The sequence below is a fragment of the Pelodiscus sinensis genome, chromosome 33, assembly GCF_049634645.1.
Source record: "Pelodiscus sinensis isolate JC-2024 chromosome 33, ASM4963464v1, whole genome shotgun sequence".
Classification (NCBI taxonomy): Eukaryota; Metazoa; Chordata; order Testudines; family Trionychidae; genus Pelodiscus; species Pelodiscus sinensis.
The window spans coordinates 3,629,680-3,650,167 of NC_134743.1; the positions used below are offsets into that span (position 1 = coordinate 3,629,680).

The window sequence follows — 20,488 nt, forward strand, 5'->3', positions numbered from 1 at the left end:
CCCAGTAGCCTGTCTGCCGACAGCGGCCAACCCTAGGGACCCTGGAGGGGATGGACCGAAGACAGTGACCAAGCCATTTGTCTCATGCCATCCCTCTCCAGCCTTCCACAAACTTTGGGCAGGGACACCACTCCTACCCTCTGGCTAATAGGACTCCATGGACCCAACCTCCATGACTTTATCTCACTTCCCTTTAAACTCTGTTCTAGTTGTAGCCTTCACAGCCTCCTGCAGCAAGGAGTTCCACAGGTTAACTATTTGCTTTGTCAAGAACAACTTTCTGTTACTAGTTTGAAGCCTGCTACCCATTCCTTTCCTTTGGTGTCCTCTAGTCCTTCTTTATGGGAACTCAGGAAGAACTTTTCTGAATGCACCCTCTCCACCCAACCCCTGCTTTTAGAGACCTCTATCCTGTCCCCTCTCCGTCTCCTCTTTTCTAAGCTGAACAGTCCCAGTCTCTGTAGCCTTTCTTCATCTGGGACCTGTTCCCAACCCCTGATCATGTTAGTTGCCCTCCCCTCTCCCAGCCTTTCTCTTCCCCTCTCCCACCTCCTTTTCCCAGTCTCCCCCAGTTTTGTTCAATAAAGACAGAGTCAATGTTGGAAGAAACGTTATCTTTATTTTGTACATCAATAAGAAGGGGGGCTAGGGAAGGGTAAGTGGAAGGAGGTGAGGGAGGAATGGGGTACGAGCCCCCGATGGGGAGGACTGGGCTGGCTCTGCGGGCTTCTGGGGGTGGAAGCTCTCCTGCAGCCCCCCAATTACTCCCTCTCCCCAGATGGCAGCCTGCGGCAAGTGCAGCCGGGCTGATGGCCGAGTGCTGTGATGTGCCCAGTGTGGGCACTCAGGGCACTCCAAGCCAGAACTTCTTTGCAAGCGGGGCACCCCTTAGAACTGTGTGTCCGGGGTGGGGGTCGGGACCCTTTAAGCGCAGCCCTCGGCTAGCCTGAGACAGCATCTCCATGCTCTAAGTCCTCCTTTTATGCCCTGCCGGCACTGCTTCCGGCCATCCTTAAGCCCTGTTCAGAGTCCACTCAATGTGGACTTACTAGTTCGAACTAGCAAAACGCTAGTTCGAACTAGTTTTTAGTTCTAGATGCGTTAGTTCGAACTAGCTTAGTTCGAATTAACTAATTCGAACTAAGTTAGTTCGAACTAGCGCTGTAGTGTAGACGTACCCTCAGATCTGCTCCAGCCTGAATGCTAAATACAGCAGTGGAAGTCAATCTTTCCTCTAGCCTTTTTCATACATGTGTTGGATTTCCTCCATTCATGTGTGGAATCAATTTCTATGTGCAACAAGGCATGTGAAAATGTGCATACCAGTAGGAACAAAACTCCCCTAGCTGCGATCACTCTGCTAATCAGTTGTCCGGCATTTGAATCTCCCCTGAGTGGTCACCTAAGTGCACTTCTTCAGATAGGTAAGTGCGGTGACACAAGTAGCAGCTTGGACTGGCATTCTGAATATGTCCCCAGAAGTAAGCTGAAGTTGTTATGGTGAGGTTAGCCTCACCAACATTGTCACACTGCTGTTTGTAGTGCACTTGTTCAAATAGATGTGGTGCTTGCATGTCTACTCATACAACCTATTACACCCCCTAGCTGCAATGTAGACAGATGTTTGGAGGGTATTGTCCTTCCATATCCTTCCTAGTAGAACCTGGATTGCTATGAATACAAACCGTGGTGGTAGCAAATACTTTGTAAATGGATTGAAGGTTAATTTTCTGTTTTAGTGAGAGGGGAATGTTGAAGATGGTAGAGACATACAAAGCCTAGGAAAGCAGGCATCACTGTGAGTGGACACATTGACTGGAGATTCAGTACAGCTAGAGCAGGACTCCTGTTCTGGTTTCTAATCTTGGCTCAGAATTGAGTGTGTGTGTTTGGTGGGGGGTGGGGGGAGCATCATTTGCCTTCAAGCTAGAACATCCCAACAACTGAATGGAGGAAATTTGCCATCAATGCTTCTCTTATTTCAATGTCTGTTGTTTTCTTACTTTTGTTTCAGAATGGAGAAGAGCTCAGAACAATTCAGGTAACAGAACAAAGAACACATTCTAATACACATTGAACCTCCCAAATCAGAAACTCTCCTGTGTGACATGGAAAATTATTTTCATAAAAATTATGGATGATGTTTTGCATTCAGTGTAAGACTCATGAGCTGCACTCCATACTTTTGGGAATATATTCCCTCTTCTTTCCTAATAGTCACAGACCATTCCAACTGTGCAACAGGAACGGTGTCATCTCAAACTAACTATGCCTTGCCACCAGGCACAGAAACATTGGCCATCATCACACCAGGCTTCGATGTCCCAAATGCCATCTAATAAACCACAATTTGGAGGATTTGGTCAAAGGTCTGACATACCTTCCACTGCTTCCAAAGCATATGTGATTGAATATCCACACTTTTGGCCACAGACTTCAACCATTTTACCTACTCTGGATCACCAAAGACAATTAGGAATGGGAAATAAGATCTGCATATACCATCCCTTTTACCGCTACCTATACTACCCACCCTTCTTCCCTGTCCCTCTTCAGGTATCTTTCTCATGATTTCCCTCTGAGACAAGAAGTAAACCATCTTCTCTAGCTAGGTTCCCATAGAGCAGAGAGGGAAAAGGTTCGACTACCACTATCTTGTAACACACAAGAAAAACAGAGGATGGAGACCTGTCTTAGATGGGAGGCAACTCAACAAATTAGTTCACAATCACAAATTCAAAATGGTTTTACAGATGGTGATAATCCCAGAATGGGACTAGATCTCAGCCTTTGATCTACAAGACACATACATTCACATCACTATACACCTTTGCACACACATGATTCCCAGGATTCACCGCAGACAGACACCATTATAATGCTCCAATTTGGACTACCAGAGCTACATGAATTTTCCGAATGGGAGCAGCATAGTATTTCCAGAAAAGCACTGACGATCTTACATGAGATCATCAGTGCTTTTCCGGAAATTCAAGCGGCCAGTGTAGACAGCTGGCAAGTTTTTCCGCAAAAGCAGATGATTTTGCGGAAAAACTTGCCAGTCTAGACACAGCCACCAAGACTTCCCAGTTTGACCAATAAACATGACATAGGGGCATCGGTGGCCATTGATGGCATAGATTACATTAGAGGATGTATCCGTGTTACTGAGGACTTCTCCCATACAATGCTGTAGATATTAAAATCCATTACCAACCGACACAGGTGCAGCACTGCTGCTTTTGGTGCCTTCAAGCCTGCAGGACTAATTGGCAGCAAAGGAGTTTCTTTGTTTTTCCATGCCAACCTTGCCACTGTCAAAAGAAGGCAGCAGGACAATCCAATCAATCTGCTATTCCAGGCCCTTCAATTTCTTCAGCATTGGCACAGAAATATGGAGGGTTCTCCTTCAAATGGAGCATCCACATCCTCTGCAAAACATATGAGATTCCTCCCTCTGTATATAGAAGAAAGCCTCAGCCAGGACTGTAGTGCTGCAGTTCCTTATCTCGATCTCGAAACCCCTTTACTCCATATTTCCCCCATTTTGCACAGGAATATCTGTAAGGGTACATGTACATGGCAACATTATTTCAAAATACCTAGTGCTATTCCAAAATAACTTAGACCATGTCCACACAGCAGGCAGTTATTACTTAGTACTGTCAAAATACTGTCAATACTGGACTTCTTACTCTGAGTCCTGTAACCTTTATTATACGAGTAATAAGAGAAGTCAGAGGAAGAGTTCTCTATTTCAAAATAAGTGCTGTGTAGATGTTCCCTAGTTTGAAATAAGCTCTTTTGAAACAAAATACGCAATGGACGTAGCTCAGTTTCTGCAGCTCATTTGGAGATAAGACCTCCAGCATAGACACACCCTAAGATAAGGCATGCAAACCATAAACAATCATCATAATTTTTTCCACCTATCCAGCTATCAATTTCTCTAGACCTTCTACATTTAAATCATAATAGATTTTGCATAATTTAATTCTTTGAGTGGGCAATTGTTCACCTATAATACCAAGAAAAACAATGAACAAGAGTTTAAAAACCTGCAATAATTGTTTTTTGTTTTTTCCCCAGATGAAATGAGAAAGAAATTAGGTGAGTGTACAGCCGTACTAGTGTCCCCACTGAATATTGCTTGTTTTATAGAGGGTAAGGGCAATTCTCCTTACTCTCCTCCATCTCCCTGGCCGCTTCTTTTTAAATTTAAGTGATCATGGATATCCAGCAATTTAATTCATGCACTGGTAACTGTTGGCCTATGATACCAAGACAATACACTGAGCAATTGTTTAAAATCCTGCAGTAATTGCTTTTGGGGTTTTTTTTCCAGATGAAAAGGAGAAGGAATTAGGTGAGTGAGGACCTGTGTGCACACTTGCTGGTGTCCCCACTCCCATTGTCTGTCTCATGTGGGACTGCAACCCCATTGCAGCCACAGATGGAATGTCACTCATGTAGAGCATATCTGCATAGCAAGTGGGGTGTGTAATTCCCTGGGCAAGAGGAGGATGAAATCTCTCAAATCTGCGCCAGCCTGAATGCTAAGTCAAACTTTCTTCTAATCTTATTCATCCATATGTTGAATTTCTTTCATCCATGTGCAGAATCAATTTCTATGTGAACCAAGGCATGTGAAAATGTGCATACCAGTAGAAACAAAACTCCCCTAGCTGCGATCACTCTGCTAATCAGTTGTCCGGCATTTGAATCTCTCCTGAGTGGTCACCTAAGTGCACATTAAGTAAGTGCAGTGACATAAGTAGCAGCTTGGACTAGCTTTGGGTACATCTACACTTGCTTGTTAGTTTCAGCTAGGCAGGGTAATGAGGGCAAGCTGAGTTGCAAATGAAGCCCGGGATTTAAATATCCTGGGCTTCATTTGCATGTTCCCGGGCGCCGCCATTTTTAAATCCCCCTTAGTCCGAACTCCGTGCCCACGGCTACTCGCGGCACGGCGTAGGTAGTTCAAATTAATGATTCTAATTCGAACTACCATTACTCCTCATTCCACAAGTAGTGTACCCTCAGGCATGGAGTTCGGACAAAGGGGGATTTAAAAATAGCGGCACCCGGGAACATGCAAATGAAGCCCAGGATATTCAAATCCCGGGCTTCATTTGCAACTCTGCTTGCCCTCATTACCCTGCCTAGCTCGAACTAATGAGCTAGTGTAGACGTACCCTTTCTGAATATGTCCCCAGAAGTAAGGTGGATTTGTTATGGTGAGGTTAGCCTCACCAGCATTGTCACACTGCTGTTTGTAGTGCACTGACTCAAATAGATGTGGTGCTTGCATGTCCACCCATACAACCTATTACACCTCCTAGCTGCAGTGTAGACAGATGTTTGAAGGGAATTGTCTACACAGCAAAGTTATTTCGAAATATCAGCCATTATTTTGAAATAACTTTACTAGCATCTACACAGCCAAACTGCTATTTCAAAATTAATTGAAATAGTGGAGCGCTTATTTCGAATTTGGTAAACCTCATTCGATGAGGAATAGCACTAAATTCAAAATAGCTATTTCGAAATAAGTTCTGTGTAGACACTTATTTTAAAATAAGGGGCCTCCAGCCTTCCCAAGGTGCTCTGTTGGCCATTCCCCAGCCTCAATCAAGAACACTCCTCTTCCTCCCCCCTCCCTGGAGCTCCCAGGAGCCTGCCAGGGCCCGGAGGAGGCGGGCGCCTTCCTGGTCCAGGGTGGAGATCATGGACCTTATTCAGGTTTGGTGGGATGCCTCCAATGTCCATGATCTCCGCAGTAGATGGAGGAACGCGGCCGTCTATGGCAGGATAGCTGCCAGCCTGGCCACCAAAGGCTACATGTGAACCCAGGAGCAGGTTCTCATGAAAATCAAGTTGGTCCGGCAAGACCCACAATCCTGAGCCCTGAGCTTTTCCTACCCTTTCTTCCCCTTGCTTCCCCCTTCCAGCTCCCTCCTCCCAGATTTCCCCCTCCCCTCTCCCACCCTATCTTCTCCCCTCTCCCACCTCCTTTCCCCAGTCTCAATAGAGTTTCCTTATCTCCCCCCCCCCCCCGTTTTGTTAAATAAAGAGAGTTTGTGTTCATGAAAAAACATGTATTTTATTTGACATAGGGAAGGGGAGTTAGGGAAGAGTAAGTGGAAGGAAGTGAGGGAGGAATGAGGCACAAGCCTCCAGTGGGATAGAGCAGGAAGGTTTTAATGCTCCTCAGGGTGGAAGCTCTCCCACAGTACCTCCTGGATACTGACAGTCCCCTGATGGCCCTCCTAGATGGCAGCCTGCAGAAAGTGCAGCCAGGCTCACAGCAATGAGTCCATGAGAAGCACCAGAGTGCCCAGGGGCAGCTCTGGCTCCATGTTGCAGAGTGCTGTGGTGTCCCGAGTGAGGGCAACTGGAGCACGCAGAGACAAAATGCTTTGCTGTCCCTCATAAGCACAGGCCTCACATAGCCTCAGGCAGCAGGCACACACAGTAACTCCTGACCTGATGCCCTGCTGGACCTGGTTCCAGCTGGCCTTAAATGCGATTCAGTGTCCACTTGGTGTGGACACACTATTTCAAAATATCAAAAAGCTATTTCGAAATGCATTTTGTGTATAGAAGCATTATTTCGAAATAAGCTATTTCAAAACTATTTCAAAATAACGCTGTAGTGTAGACATACCCTAGGAAAGCAGGCATCACAGTGAGGTGACACATTGACTGGAGGTGCAATACATTCAGGGCAGGACTCCTGTCCTGGTTTCTAATCTTAGTTCAGAACAGTGTGTGTGTGTGTGTGTGTGTTTATGAGTGAAAGAGAGAGAGAGAAAATGACCATTTAAGAACCATTTTTGTCAATATTCATTCCTGTAAAAGGAATCCCCCCTTCTGTTTCAGGCATTTTCATTTGCCTTCAGGCTGGAACATCCCAGCTCATGGACAGAGGAAATTTGCCATCAATTCTTCCTCTTATTTCAATGTCTGTTGTTTTCTTACTTGTGTTTCAGAATGGAGAAGAGCTCGGAACAATTCAGGTAACACAACACACAGCACATTCTAATATGGGATGAACCTCCCAAATCCAGGTCTCTTGTCCACAACATCTGGACAAAGTGCCTCAGCAGCGAGGAGTGGGAACTTGCCAGGAGAACACAGGGCTGGGGAATCCTGGCTGCACCAGCAGCGTCTGGGACAGGCAGCAACTAGGGAGTCTTGGCCCTGGCTGGGTAACCCCCATTATCAGAGGGTTCAAGTGGGGAACGGAAGCTCCCATCCCACCCAAGAAACTTCCAGGGAACCCCCAGAGGAAGAAGGATTGGCCCCATCAGTGGTGCCAGCAGTGGAATCCTGGGAAATCCCAAGCAACAATATCTCAATATTAAAGAAAGCTGCATGTTTGATACAAACTAGATACACAGCCTGTTCTTGTGAGAGGACACAGCTCCTACGGGCTTTACTTCCAAGCTCCTAAACTCATTTTGCCACCTGATTCTGACCCTGTTTACACCAGTTTCACACCTTTTTAAGGCTAATGACTTCTATGGGGTTACTCCCCAACTACATTAGTCAGATCAGAATCAACCTGCAACAAGAGTTCCCTGAGTAATGACCGATGCTGTGGCTTTCAAAAATCTTTAAGGGATTTCAGATCACAAATTTCATCGCCATTCAATGAGGCCTTGTAATATGGGACCTATATCTCTTAGCCATGCCACTGTGGCAGGATGGAAAGCTACACTGACTGATTCCATCCCTCTTATGCCTCCACTCTCAAGTCTGTATTCATCACGTTCATTATCTAGCCCTTTGTTTGGGTCCTTGTGCTAACTTTGTGAAGCCTGTCAGGGGTAGACTGCACCCTAACCCCTACAGAGAGCCAGATACCCTTTGACAGACCTGCATTCTTAAGTCTTTTCAGCTCAGCTCCTCAAAAGTAACCTTGGGATTTAGGCATCTAAATACCTTTGAGGAGCTGGGCCTTAATGTTTACTTGACATGGGATTTACAGAAGTGCCTAAGGAGACCCTTGGCAATTGGGCAATAGTGAAAGCACACATAGGCTATGTCTACACTGGGGGGTTATTGCACAAGAACATCTTGCACAGGAACACGTCCACATTGCCATGTGCAAAACGTGCTTTTGCACAAGAGCATCCATGGCAGCATGGATATTATCTTGCGCAAGAACTCTGATGGCCATTTTAGCCATAGGGCTTTCTTGCACAAGAAACCCCTGCTGCACGTCCACACTGCACTCTTGTGCAAGAGCTCTTGCACAAGAGAGCTTACACCTGTTAGAAAAGAGCATAGGTCTTGTGCACAAAGCCCTCTCTTACCACGCCGTACTGTAAATCTTCTTGTACAAGAGCGGATGGGCAGTGTGGACGCTCTGCAGAAGAACAGCCGTTCTTGCACGATAACCCGTCAGTGTAGACATAGCCATAATGTGGTGGCAGGGATGGTGACTGAAAAGAGAATCATAATGCAGTGGTGGGTAAGATCATGATGGGCAGTGATAGGATTGTTGCTCTGGTGCTAATTGAGACTGGCTGTGTTGTTACTGATTATAACAGTAACAGCAAGAGAAGATTAAAATGATGCAGGGGAGGGAAAGGACACGATGATCTGATAATGAAAATAGTGCAGATAATAATTTGCGTGTTGCATATGTTTTCTGCTGACCATCTCAGAGCTCATTACAAACAACTACGTCTACACTGGCAGCTTCTTGTACAAAAACTTTTCTGCAAGAGCATCCATGGAAGTGTAGACGCTCTCTTCCGCAAGAAAGCTCTGATGGCCATTTTAACCATAGGGGCTTCTTGCGAAATAAATTCATGTTGCCTGTCTACACTGCCCTCTTCTGGAAGAGCTCTTGCGCGAGAGGGCTTATTCCTCCTGGGGAGAGGAATAATTCTTCTGGAATAAGCCCTGTTTTACAATGCTATACTGTAAATTTACTTCTGGAAGAACACTCATGCAGTGTAGACAACCATTCCTCCGCAAGAAACTGCCAGTGTAGACATAGCCCAATGGAAAATCCTGATGGGGTTGTTGTCACCATACAGTGTTTACCAAAGAAGTAAACCAGCTGTCAGAGAGCTTGAGTGACCTGACCAAACTCACAGAGAAGCAGAGTTGGTAACAAAAATTTGGGGTCTTGACTTAAGGTCTCATTATTAGATAAAACTTAATTTTAGTGAGTAATTATAATGTTATTATTAATGTTCATCGTATTGATTTATAATGATAGTAATAGAGGCATATTGACATGACCAGTGTTTACATTCTTATTACTCCAATTCTGTTTTTCATGACAAAGTTCTTGTCATAGTTAGCTATCACAGAAAACATATTTTTGCTATGCTTCATACACAAAAAACTTAGCCCAATTCAGCTCTCAGGGTATGTCTACACTACCACCATAGTTCGAACTAGGGTGGTTAATGTAGGCAACCGGAGTTGCAAATAAAGCCTGGGATTTGAATTTCCCGGGCTTCACTTGCATGTTGCCGGGCGCCACCATTTTTAAATGTCCACTAGTTCGGACTCCGTGCCCACGGCTACACGCGGCACGAACTAGGTAGTTCGGATTAGGCTTCCTATTCCGAACTACCTGTACTCCTCGTGGAACAGGTAGTTCGGAATAGGAAGCCTAATCCAAACTACCTAGTTCACGCCGCGTGTAGCCGCGGGCATGGAGTCCGAACCAGCGGGGATTTAAAAATGGCGGCTCCTGGCAACATGCCAATGAAGCCCAGGAAATTCAAATCCCGGGTTTCATTTGCAACTCCGGTTGCCTACATTAACCACCCTAGTTCGAACTAGGGTGGTAGTGTAGACATACCCTCATTTTTTATAGTGATGATGTATTTTGCTGGCCATTAGTATAACTGAAGTTACTCTGGATTCATAGTAATGTAACAGCTCAAAATCTGACCCTATTTGAATACTAATGTGATAATCAGTTCAGGGTCAATTTTAGTTCTGTGTAAATGCCATGCAAGTCTCATTTCCAAAATAGTTCAATGCAACATTGAAATGGCAAGTGTGCTGCGCTAGCCAAGTCCTGCAGTCCTTCCCAGACAAAACTTCAATTGAACTCAGCGGGAGCTTTGCATGGGGAGAGGTGGCAGAAGATGGCTCACTGTGTATATATGCTTCTGATCCAGTTTATAGTGACAACTTAAGAGTGGTCCTCAAAATAAACCCCCTTCTCTTCTATAGATGACATCACTCTTAATGGACTCACGGCCCACCCCAATCTTTCTCTTGCTGACAATAGGAAGAGTTTGACACATGAAGCCCAACCTCAACAAGTTCCACCAATCCCAGGGAGGTTTGATTCGACTGTCTGCATGCTGGGTTCTGAGAGCTTCTCCTCTGGAAAGCACTACTGGGAGGTGGAGGTTGTGGGCATTAATGACTGGGACCCTGGAGTGTCCAGAATATCAATACAGAGAAAAGGGAAACTTTCCCTGTCCCCCAAAGAGGGATTCTGGGTTTTCAGTATCAGTGGGAGAGATGGTTGGGCAAAAACAGATCCATGGACCCGGGTCGTGGTGCAGAAAAAGCTGACAAAAATTGGAGTTTACCTTAGTTACCATGATGGACTGGTGACCTTTTTCAATGTAACTGACATGTCTGTGTTGTTCACATTTAGGGATTGTTCATTCTCAGGAGAGGTTTGTCCATTCTTTAAAAATTCCCACAAAGGAACAACAATGAGAATTTGTTCAATTAAAGAGGAATAAATATAATGTAACACTAATGCTGATTTTGTACTGATAGAACTGAAATCATGAATGTATTTTTATATAAAAGGCTGTTTTTAATTCTACATTATTGCTCTGTTTGCATTACATGTTTTGCAATTAAATGTTTTCATTTCCCAAGGCCTGGCCACCTTCCCTACCTTTTCTTAAGAGTCCAAGCTCCAGACACAACTTCAAAGTACTGTCACCCAGTAACTTTAACAATGCTAATGAAGCTCTGCTAGCCTAAGTCTGTTAATTGGGTTCTCACACATAGCCTCCAGCAAGTAAATTGCTCTGTGGTATTTAGAACAATATCTGACTAACCTCTCAAAAACTCAGTGCTTCTAGGCCTGTGGTCACCAACCAGGTGATCGGGATTGACCAGTCGATTGCGAGGCATTCAGGCCCCCCACCCTCCATTTTCCCCTCTCCCCCGACAAGCCCCACTACCTACATCCAGCGTAGTGCCGGCTTCCCGCGGGGTGGACGGAAGTCCTGCCTGCAGCTTCGAGCCACTTTCAGGGGTTCTGGAAGTGTGCTGGCTGCTTCCCTCCCCCAATCAGCCCAACCAATGTGTGAGAAGGCAGAGCCATGGGGACAGACACCTTGAAGAACAGTCATTCTGGGTATGTCTACACTACAAAGTTAGTTCGAACTAACGGATGTTAGTTCGAACTAACTTTCATAGGCACTACACTAGTGCTCTGTTAGTTTGAATTTAATTCGAACTAACAGAGCGCTTAGTTTGAACTAGGTAAACCTCATTCCACGAGGATTAAGCCTAGTCCGAATTTACTAGTTCGAATTAAGGGCTGTGTAGACCCTTAATTCGAACTAGTGGGAGGCTAGCCCTCCCCAGGTTTCCCTGGTGGCCACTCTGGCCAACACCAGGGAAACTCGTATGCCCCCCTCCCAGTCCCGGACCCCTTAAAGGGGCACAGGCTGGCTACGGTTCCCGTGCCAGGTGCAAGCCTGCCAGCACCCAGCCAGCAGACCCTGCACCTGGCACAGATCGAGCCAGCCACCCGATGCCCCCCAGGCCTCCCCCTCTTCCCGGGACCAGGCTGGCGGCTCCCAGGAGCTTGCCCGGGACCGCAAGAGGCGGGCACCCGCCTGGGCTAGTGCGGACATCGTGGACCTTGTCCACGATCTCCGCACTAGGCACAGGAAAGTGGCCGGCTTGGGCAGAATAGCTGCCAGCCTGGCCACCCAGGAGCAGGTGTGCAAGAGAATCAAGGGGGTCCACTGAGACCCCCGACCCTGAGCCCTGAGCTTACAATGGCCGTCCTGGGTCAGACCAAAGGTCCATCTAGCCCAGTAGCCTGTCTGCCGACGGTGGCCAACCCTAGGGACCCTGGAGGGGATGGACCAATGACAGTGACCAAGCGATTTGTCTCATGCCATCCCTCTCCAGCCTTCCACAAACCTTGGGCAGGGACACCACTCCTACCCCCTTGCTAATACCACTCCATGGACCCAAGCTCCATGACTTGATCTCACTTCCCTTTAAACTCTGTTCCAGTTCTAGCCTTCACAGTCTCCTGCAGCAAGGAGTTGCACAAGTTGACTCTTTGCTTTGTGAAGAACAACTTTCTGTTACTACTTTGAAGCCTGCTACCCATTCCTTTCCTTAGGTGTCCTCTAGTCCTTCTTTATGGGAACTTATGAAGAACTTTTCTGTATGCACCCTCTCCACTCCACTCGTCCTTTTATAGACCTCTATTCTGTCCCCCTCTGTCTCCTCTTTTCTAAGCTGAAAAGTCCCAGTCTCTTTAGCCTCTCTTCATATGGGACCTGTTCCCAACCCCTGATCATTGTAGTTGCCCTCCCCTCTCCTAGCCTCTCTCTTCCCCTCTCCCACCTCCTTTTCCCAGTCTCCCCCAGTTTTGTTCAATAAAGACAGATTCCATTTTGGAAGACACGTTTTCTTTATTTTGTACATCAGGAAGGGGGGCTACGGAAGGGTAAGTGGAAGGAGGTGAGGGAGGAATGGGGCACAAGCCCCCGATGGTGAGGACTGGGCTGGCTCTGCGGGCTTTTGGGGGTGGAAGCTCTCCTGCAGCCCCCCGATTGCCTCCTCTCCCCAGATGGCAGCCTGCGGCAAGTGCAGCCGGGCTGATGGCCGAGTGGTGTGATGTGCCCAGTGTGGGTAGTCCGGGCAATCCAAGCCAGCACTGCTTTGCAAGCCGGGCACCCCTGAGAACTGTCTGTCCGGGGTGGGGGTCGGGACCCTTTAAGCACAGCCCTCGGCTATCCTGAGACAGCATCTCCACGCTCTAAGTCCTTCTCTGATGCCCTGCCGGCACTTCTTCCGGCCATCCTTAAGCCCGGTTCAGAGTCCACTTAATGTGGACATGCTAGTTCGAATTAGCAAAACGCTAATTTGAACTAGTTTTTTAGTCTGGATGCGTTAGTTCAAATTAGCTTAGTTCGAATTAACGTTGTAGTGTAGACATACCCTCTTTGATTGTTCATGTCCATTCCATGTAGGTGTGTGTGCGCAGTGTGTACGTGTTGTCAGAGATTTTTTCCTCATCAGTACCTGTCAGGCCAGCAGGGAGCCCCCTGGATTGGCACCGATATACCAGCCAATATATACCCCTGATGGCCCCCCACCCTCTCAGTTCTTTCTTACCGCCATAACTGTCATTGGAATGTTCCTCAGCTCTTGCTTAGAAAGCACCTTTCTAGTACTTCAGTTGTTCCTATTATCAGTTAATTAGCTGTTAAGAGTTGTTAATTGAGTTACGGTAGTTATCTATGTTTAGTTTGCTGTGCTGTGAGCTTGCGGTGGGGCATGCCCGGACCACAAGGATTTAAGCCTTGCAAGAAATGCCACCTGCCCACACCCTGCAGTGATTCACACTCATCCTGCCTGAAGTGCCTGGGAGAGGCTCACCTTTCCAAGGACTGCAAGATTTGCAAGCCTCACACACAAAGCGGAAGAGAGAATCGCGCCTCAGAATGATCCCCATGGAGGCAGCCCTAAGAGCTTACTGGCCTCAGTGTGGGAGGCATCGGCACACACTCGTGCCTCTCTGGCACCTCACAGGCCTTGGCAATGGTCGCAGTCCTCAGTGCTGCAGAAGAAGAGGTGTAACGGGGTATATTGCCTCCACGGCACGTGCCCTCCGTGCACCCTTCAGCTGGCCACCATTGATTGCTGAGCCTGGACCATCGGGGTTGGGTGGACGTTTATTCCTCTACTGGGAGCCTAGTCTGCTGGAACCTTTTACTCTGGAGTCCTTCGAGGCAGCCAGAGACTTTACTGAGACATCCCCTTCACCTTCCCTGACAATGACCCCCATCAGGGATCAGGGGAGCAGCCAGCACCAGACAACGTCGCGGGTGCCTGATGATGTAGTTCGAAAGGCCAGAAAACAGCACAGAGTGCAGCCTACAGCTCTGGCACTGAACTTGGCACTGGTGGCTGCCTCGACCCTGGCATGGGACATGACCTGGGATACAGCACCAGAGTCAGCACTGACACAATGCCCCCGGCCAGCACCCAGCTTCACGGCTCCCACCCCCAGCCAGAGCTTATTGACTCTTTGCCTCCCCTTGGCACTGTGGCAAACCTGAGTCAGTGGTCAGACATGCTCCAGTGATGGCAATATCGGCAGACCCCTCGACAGCCCCATGCTGGTCAACTTCAGAGTATTCGTCCAACTCAGAGGCTGAGTCAAATTGGTCGTTGAGGGGCTCCAGGTCCCACTCTTAGCACCGTTTGCGGAACCACAGTGCCTCAGCCCACCGCCATCAACAGCACTGGGCATAGCTGGTTCCGGTACCAAGGAAGCAACAGTCCTGGCCCCAGCAACCACCTAGTCAGTGGCCGTTCTGGAACCCCATGGCCTACCACCAGAGCCAGGGCATGGAACCTTAGAGGTCGGGGTCAGTCATCTTGGGGCCTTGGGCCCCTCCGTTGGCGACTCTTGTCACTCGATCTCCTACATTGGTGCAGTCACTCCATCCGGGTCAGGTGTCCCTAAGACCATCAGGAAGCAAGACTTCACTGGACTAGCCACCAGCAACATCTGTGCCTGGGACCTCACCAGTCCCCTTGCAAACTGTGGCTCCCGGGGAGGTGGCCCAAAAGGCCTTTGGTATAAAACTTCCCCCAAAATCTTAAAAAAACCTAGATTTTGGGAATAAAACTTCCGCTGCCACCACTCAAATATTAATAACGAGATTAGGGGAAAGATCATTTGGGAAATCTCACCCCTATTATAAAAATCAGGACACACAAGTAACCAATGCCAGGTTAATAAAAAGAAAAAAGAAAACTTTTATTATTACAACAATATTCCTGTTGCAACCATAAGGATCAGATGGAAAGTTAACAAAATATACTCATGGAGGAGTTACACCATAGGCTAGAACTTAGTTAAAAAGAAAAGCCAAACATCTCTTAAGCAGTGCCAGATATCAGATCTCATACCCAACCCTTAAAACAATAAAGCCTAACGAAACTACCTAAACTTTACCCTACTTACAGAAAATGAAGAATGGAATCTTGGAGAGAGAGAGAGAGACATACATGGCCCTCTCTGTAGCTGCCAAGAACTCACCCAGAGAGACAAAAGGAGAAAGGAAAAAAAAAACAAATTCCTTTGTCCCAGTTTGAAAGTCCCACCTACATTCCTACTGGTCACTCCACCTGGCTAGGTGTAGTTAACTCTTTAATCCCAGGCTGCTGGCTAACCCTCATAATCATGACAGGGAGGGCCAATGACGTCGGGGGAGGTGGAGTGTCTCCGGAAGCCTGGGGGGGGGGGGGGGAACGCAGGAAAAGAGCACTGGCGACTGGAGACAGAAGGAGATGGAGGCCAGAGTAGGCGCTACGTGGACAGCCAGGGTGAGCTTTAACCCGGTCCACTGGGTAGCCGTGGACGCAGCACTGGGGAAGAAGTGGCCCAGGGCAGGGTCGTGGACCCCATGAGTGGGAGAGTTTAGGGGTTACAACCCCCTCTGCTGAGTAGGGACTCGGGTCCCTACCTTAGGGCCCTGGGCTGGGGTTCAGAGAGAGGGTGGGCCCGAACCTCCTTCCCCGGTTGCCTGAGCGCTAAACCTGCTTTGTGAGGGTAGATATTCCCCCGGGGTGACCCACACGCTACAAAACTAAATAAACCACGTAACTAGTATAGGGCATGAAGGAGTTAATTGGGGTGGGGGACGCGAACCCCACAAAGGGAATTCATAACAGCCCCCCAGGTCTTTACAAAATGCATGGCAGTTATAGCCAACTACTAGTTCTAAGGCGAAGGGGCATCCAGGTGTTCCCCTATCTGGATGACTGGCTCCTGAAAGGATGGTCTGAAGATCAGGTGCGGGTGCACATCACTGTGGTCTGGAATCTCTTTGGGGAGCTAGGCTTACTCCTAAATGTGGCCAAATCAACTCTAACTCCTATCCCAGTAAAAGAGTTTATAGGTGCCAACTTGGACTGAAAATAGCAGCGGCTTCTGGGGACTGCAAAATTTCCCAGTGACTGCAGCCAGGACCTGCATGCACCTTCTAGGACTAATGGCTGTGTGCACCTACATCGTGCAACAAGCTAGACTTTGCATGCGCCCATGCAGATGTGGCTAGCGCAAGTCCAGCTTTCCACCTGTGGGACAGGATAGTGAAGGTCCCCATTACTATCCTCCACTCGTTGAACTGGTGGACACATCAGGAGGAGGTCTGTGCTGGAATCCTGTTCTCCAGACCTGTACTGACCATCTGACTCGTGACAGACGCATCGGAGAGCAGTTGTGGAGCATTTCTGGGGGACATGTAGACACAAGATATGTGGTTCTGGGACAATCTGTCAGGGAGCTCCGGGCAGTCTGCCTGGCCTGTGCAGCTTTCCTTCCCCACCTCAGGGGGCAGGTCAGTCCTTATCCTACCAGACAACATGATGGCGGTGTCAAATATAAACAGACAGGGCAGGACTCTCTCTCCCCACCTGTGTCTGGAGGCACTCCATCTGTGGGACCTCTGCATCAGGGTGGATATCCACCTAATGGCCTCTAACCTCCCGGGTACCTAGAATGTCCTAGCAGACAAGTTAAGCAGGGCCTATTCTGGCCACGAGTGGACCCTCAGGAAGGAAGTGGCTTGCTCCATCTTCTGCGAGTAGGAATTTCCTTAACAAACATGTTTGCTACCAGGCAGAACAAGAAGTGCCTGAGGTTCTGCTCCCTCATGGGATTAGGAAGGGTCTCTCTAGGAGATGCACTTCTCCACCCCAGACCAGGGGCTTACTGTACGCTTTCCCATTGTTCCCACTAATTCACAGGGTCCTCCTGCCAGTGCAGGAGTTCAAGGTGTCCCTAATTCTTCTCGCTCCAGCGTGGCCCAGACAGCATTGGTTCTCAGCCCTCCTCAGCCTGTCATGCAAGAGGCCCATACCCTTCCTGTTGCTCCTGGACCTAATCATTCAGGACTCTCAAGAGGGCAGCCAGTCTTGACACAAAGAATATCCTCATGGATCATGTCATGCATCAGAGAGTGCTATGGTCTGATGGTGGTTCCAGTCCCCCCCCCCCCCCCCCATGGCACACTCTATGAGGGCAATGGCTTTCTCCACAGCCTTTGTGGCACAGGTTCTGATTCTGGACATCTGCACAGTTGTCACTTGGTCCTCCATCCACACCTTCACCAACCACTATGCACTGTTATATCAAGCTAGGGAGGATGCTGCCCTGGGTAGGGTGGTCCTCCATTCAGTGGAAGGTTAGAGCTCTTACCCCACCTCCCCAGGTTCTGCTTTGGAGTCAACTAGATGGCATGGACATAAGCAATCACTCGAAGAAGAACAGTTACTTACCTCGTAACGAGATCTCAGCCTATCATACACTGGAACTCCCTGCCCTGAGCCCCTCACATACCCCAACCCAAATTCCTGAACCCTCACATCCAGAAGTCTGTGGCTTACTTAGTACCCTAACCCTACATCTGACCCCAACACAGCCCGGCCTGGAACTCCCTCCCCAAGCCAGCGTTCCTTTATCCCAGCATCCAGATTTCCTCCCATAGTTTGCACCTCTCACCCCTTCCCGCACCCAAATCCCTCATTCCCACCCCAGAACCTACACGTCCTGTCTCAACCCAGCAAGGCTACTGTGACGGACCCAGCGGGGTCCGCACTGGCCTTGGAGGGAGGGTTACCCCCCCCGGGCGAGGTAACGCGCACCGTGGCCAGAAGTGGCAGGGCCAATCCTGACCGGCTGGAGCAAGGGCGCGGGGGAGCCCAGACAAGCCCGCGGTGGGGAAGGCGGGGCCTGACCCGGCACACAGGGAAGCGCCCCGGCGGGGGGGGGGGTGACCCGCTCTCAGAGGCGGAGTTCTGGATACACGCCGTGGAAGGACCAGAAGGGAGAACGTGGGGGGGCAGAGCAAACCGCCCTGACGTTACTCCCTGGGGGTATGTCTACACTACCCCGCTAGTTTGAACTAGCGGGGTAATGTATGCATACCGAACTTGCATAAAGCCGGCGCCGCCATTTTTAAAAGCCGGCTAGTGCGAACCCCGTGCCGCGCGGCTACACGCGGCACGGGCTAGATAGTTCGAACTACGTAGCCATTCCGAACTATCTGTATGCCTCATGGAACGAGGCGTACAGATAGTTCGGAATAGCTAGCTAGTTCGAACTATCTAGCCCGTGCCGCGTGTAGCCGCGCGGCACGGGGTTCGCACTAGCCGGCTTTTAAAAATGGCGGCGCCGGCTTTATGCTAATGAAGCCCGGGAAATTCAAATCCCGGGCTTCATTAGCAAGTTCGGTATGCCTACATTACCCCGCTAGTTCGAACTAGCGGGGTAGTGTAGACATACCCTGGGTGCCTTAAAAAGTGCCCACAGTACACCAGACAGGGGGGAGTGGCGAGGTGGCCACACTGGCTTCCAGGAGCACCAAGCCTCCTGCCCCCTGGGCAAAGAAGAAGGACGGCTCCGGTGGCCTCTGGATCCTGGGTGGACAGACCCGGCGGCTCCGGTGGGGTGAGAGACACATCGGGTGTCCCACTGGGAGAGCTTGAAGGCGAGGAGTGGAAAGAGCCCGGGGCAGGGCCCTTCTGGCGCCCGTGGGCAGGCTAGTTTAGGGCGGCTGCCCCATCTGCCATGGAGGGTGGCCCATTGGTACCACACTCCACTTAGGGCCCTGGGCTGGGACCCGGAGGAGAGGGAGGGCCCGGGTCCCCCACTCTCCATAACCCCCCCCCCACGCATGAAAGTATCCCAAGCGACCTAACCTCCTGCGACGAGGGCAGTGGGAAAACAGTGGTCACATCCCCCAGCCCTAAGAATGAATAACTGCCTGTTGAAGGCATGGTGGAGGGTCCGCTGAACCTCCTTTGCCAGCCAGGGTAGAGGAGTGATCGCGCCCACTAATTCCATCGCAGGTAGACCCTACCTGGGGATTCACTATATAAGCACAAGGCGGTGTGTTCAAGGGCTCCCCCTCCCCTCCGCTACCTCTCGGGGGAGAAGAGGAGCGGCGCTCACACCCATTACCCTGCCACAGGTATGTCTAGACTGCAGGAGATTTTCAGGATTCCAGAGATATCCCGGAAAAACTCTTCTCCATCCAAGGATGCGTTTGTTCTTCCACTTCTTTTAGTAGAAGAGCAAACATGATCTTTCGGTCACCCAGATATTCCTCTTTCCACGAGGAATAAGGGGGCTTTCTAAAGAAGGGGTTTTTCTGATATTTGGTCCAGTCTAGACAGGCCAAATGTTGGAAAAAATTTCTTCCTACGGAAGAATTGGTGGGGAAAAAAGCAGCAGTGTAAGGGGTTGGGGATAGCAAGTGATGGAGAGGAGGAGAACAGAGAGGGTGGGGCTTCAAGGAAGGGTCGGGGCGGTGGATCTTGGCTAGTTCTGTCATTTAAAAAGTGATGTTGGGTGTAAAAAGAGATCTTGGGAGACCACTGCACTACACTTTTGGATGAATGAAGACAGAAAACTGATAAAAGGAAAAAAACTCACTCTGTCCTCATCTTCAAAGAAAACTTGCACATTTTCAAAAGGTAATCCTAGAAGATTAAATTCCTAACTTTATTAAACAATTAAAACCACATACTGATTAGACACAGTCTATAACCCACTAACAAACATGCATGCCCAAACTGTTTATCTCATCCCTCCCTTTCTCCCCTCCCCCAAGGTAGGAGGAGCATTAATGGGTCATTTCACCTTGAATGATTCTGGGAAATATGTGTTAACTATTTATGATAAGCAATCTGTTCCACCTTGTATTTAGTTGTCAGATTCTGATTACATTTCCCAGACCTCAAGAAGTAGAGGAGATGTAGTTATCTTGGAGAAAGCTGTTTGATTTCAAAACACAACAGGAGATCTTAAAATATCCTAACTACAAATGTAAGTATGACCAAAACAATTGTTTCATATTAACTTCCTATGTATATTCTACTTAAGAATTATACTAAATATTGTCAGGGTGCTCCTTTCATTTCTGCCCTATGGTTTGGGGTGAAAGTAACTTAAATTTCTAATAGGTGCTGCCCTATTGCAACCTTTTGTACCCCTGGTAGAACAGGAGATTGGCGGGGGGTGGGGGGGGGGGTGGGGGGAGTTTGTGATAAGACAGTACCTGTAAGAAATGTAAGTGTGGCTTCAGGATGATCTGTGGTGTGTATGAGTACAGAAGAGCTCAGGCCAGTGATTGGGTATGTGGAAGGGTGCAGGAGTGAGGGCAGGGGATTGGAAGGTATATCTCAGTATAGGGGATACAGAAGTGAG

The 20,488-nt window shown here is 48.7% G+C and overlaps 2 protein-coding genes across 6 annotated transcripts in view; both read left to right on the forward strand.

Moving 5' to 3' along the window:
• Nucleotides 1–204: 204 nt before the first annotated feature.
• Nucleotides 205–10,805, forward strand: LOC106731418 (butyrophilin subfamily 1 member A1-like). The gene is made up of 5 exons (XM_075914442.1): nucleotides 205–2,041; nucleotides 4,090–4,110; nucleotides 4,346–4,366; nucleotides 6,993–7,019; nucleotides 10,213–10,805. Exons 1-5 carry the CDS (start codon nucleotides 1,948–1,950, stop codon nucleotides 10,737–10,739), a joined length of 690 nt encoding a protein of 229 aa, XP_075770557.1. The 5' UTR covers nucleotides 205–1,947; the 3' UTR covers nucleotides 10,740–10,805.
• Nucleotides 10,806–19,694: 8,889 nt separating this feature from the next.
• The window catches only part of LOC142823370 (uncharacterized), a 287,164-nt gene continuing 286,370 nt past the window's right edge, over nucleotides 19,695–20,488 (forward strand). For 2 of the 5 annotated variants that reach the window (XM_075914343.1, XM_075914345.1), the window contains exon 1: nucleotides 19,697–20,107. The gene's annotated coding sequence lies outside the window, so the exon portion shown is untranslated. Of the gene's footprint in view, nucleotides 20,108–20,488 lie in introns of all 5 variants that reach the window. The other 3 variants (XM_075914344.1, XM_075914346.1, XM_075914347.1) reach the window with 2 other exon arrangements.

Bases quoted from the DNA above. Each gene is read 5' to 3' on its own strand.
- LOC106731418 (XM_075914442.1), top strand. From the start codon at position 1,948: ATGGAGGAAATTTGCCATCAATGCTTCTCTTATTTCAATGTCTGTTGT. The intron at 4,111-4,345 runs GTGAGTGTACAG...TTTTTTTTCCAG, and splicing joins TGAAATGAGAAAGAAATTAG to ATGAAAAGGAGAAGGAATTA. The intron at 4,367-6,992 runs GTGAGTGAGGAC...CTTGTGTTTCAG, and splicing joins TGAAAAGGAGAAGGAATTAG to AATGGAGAAGAGCTCGGAAC.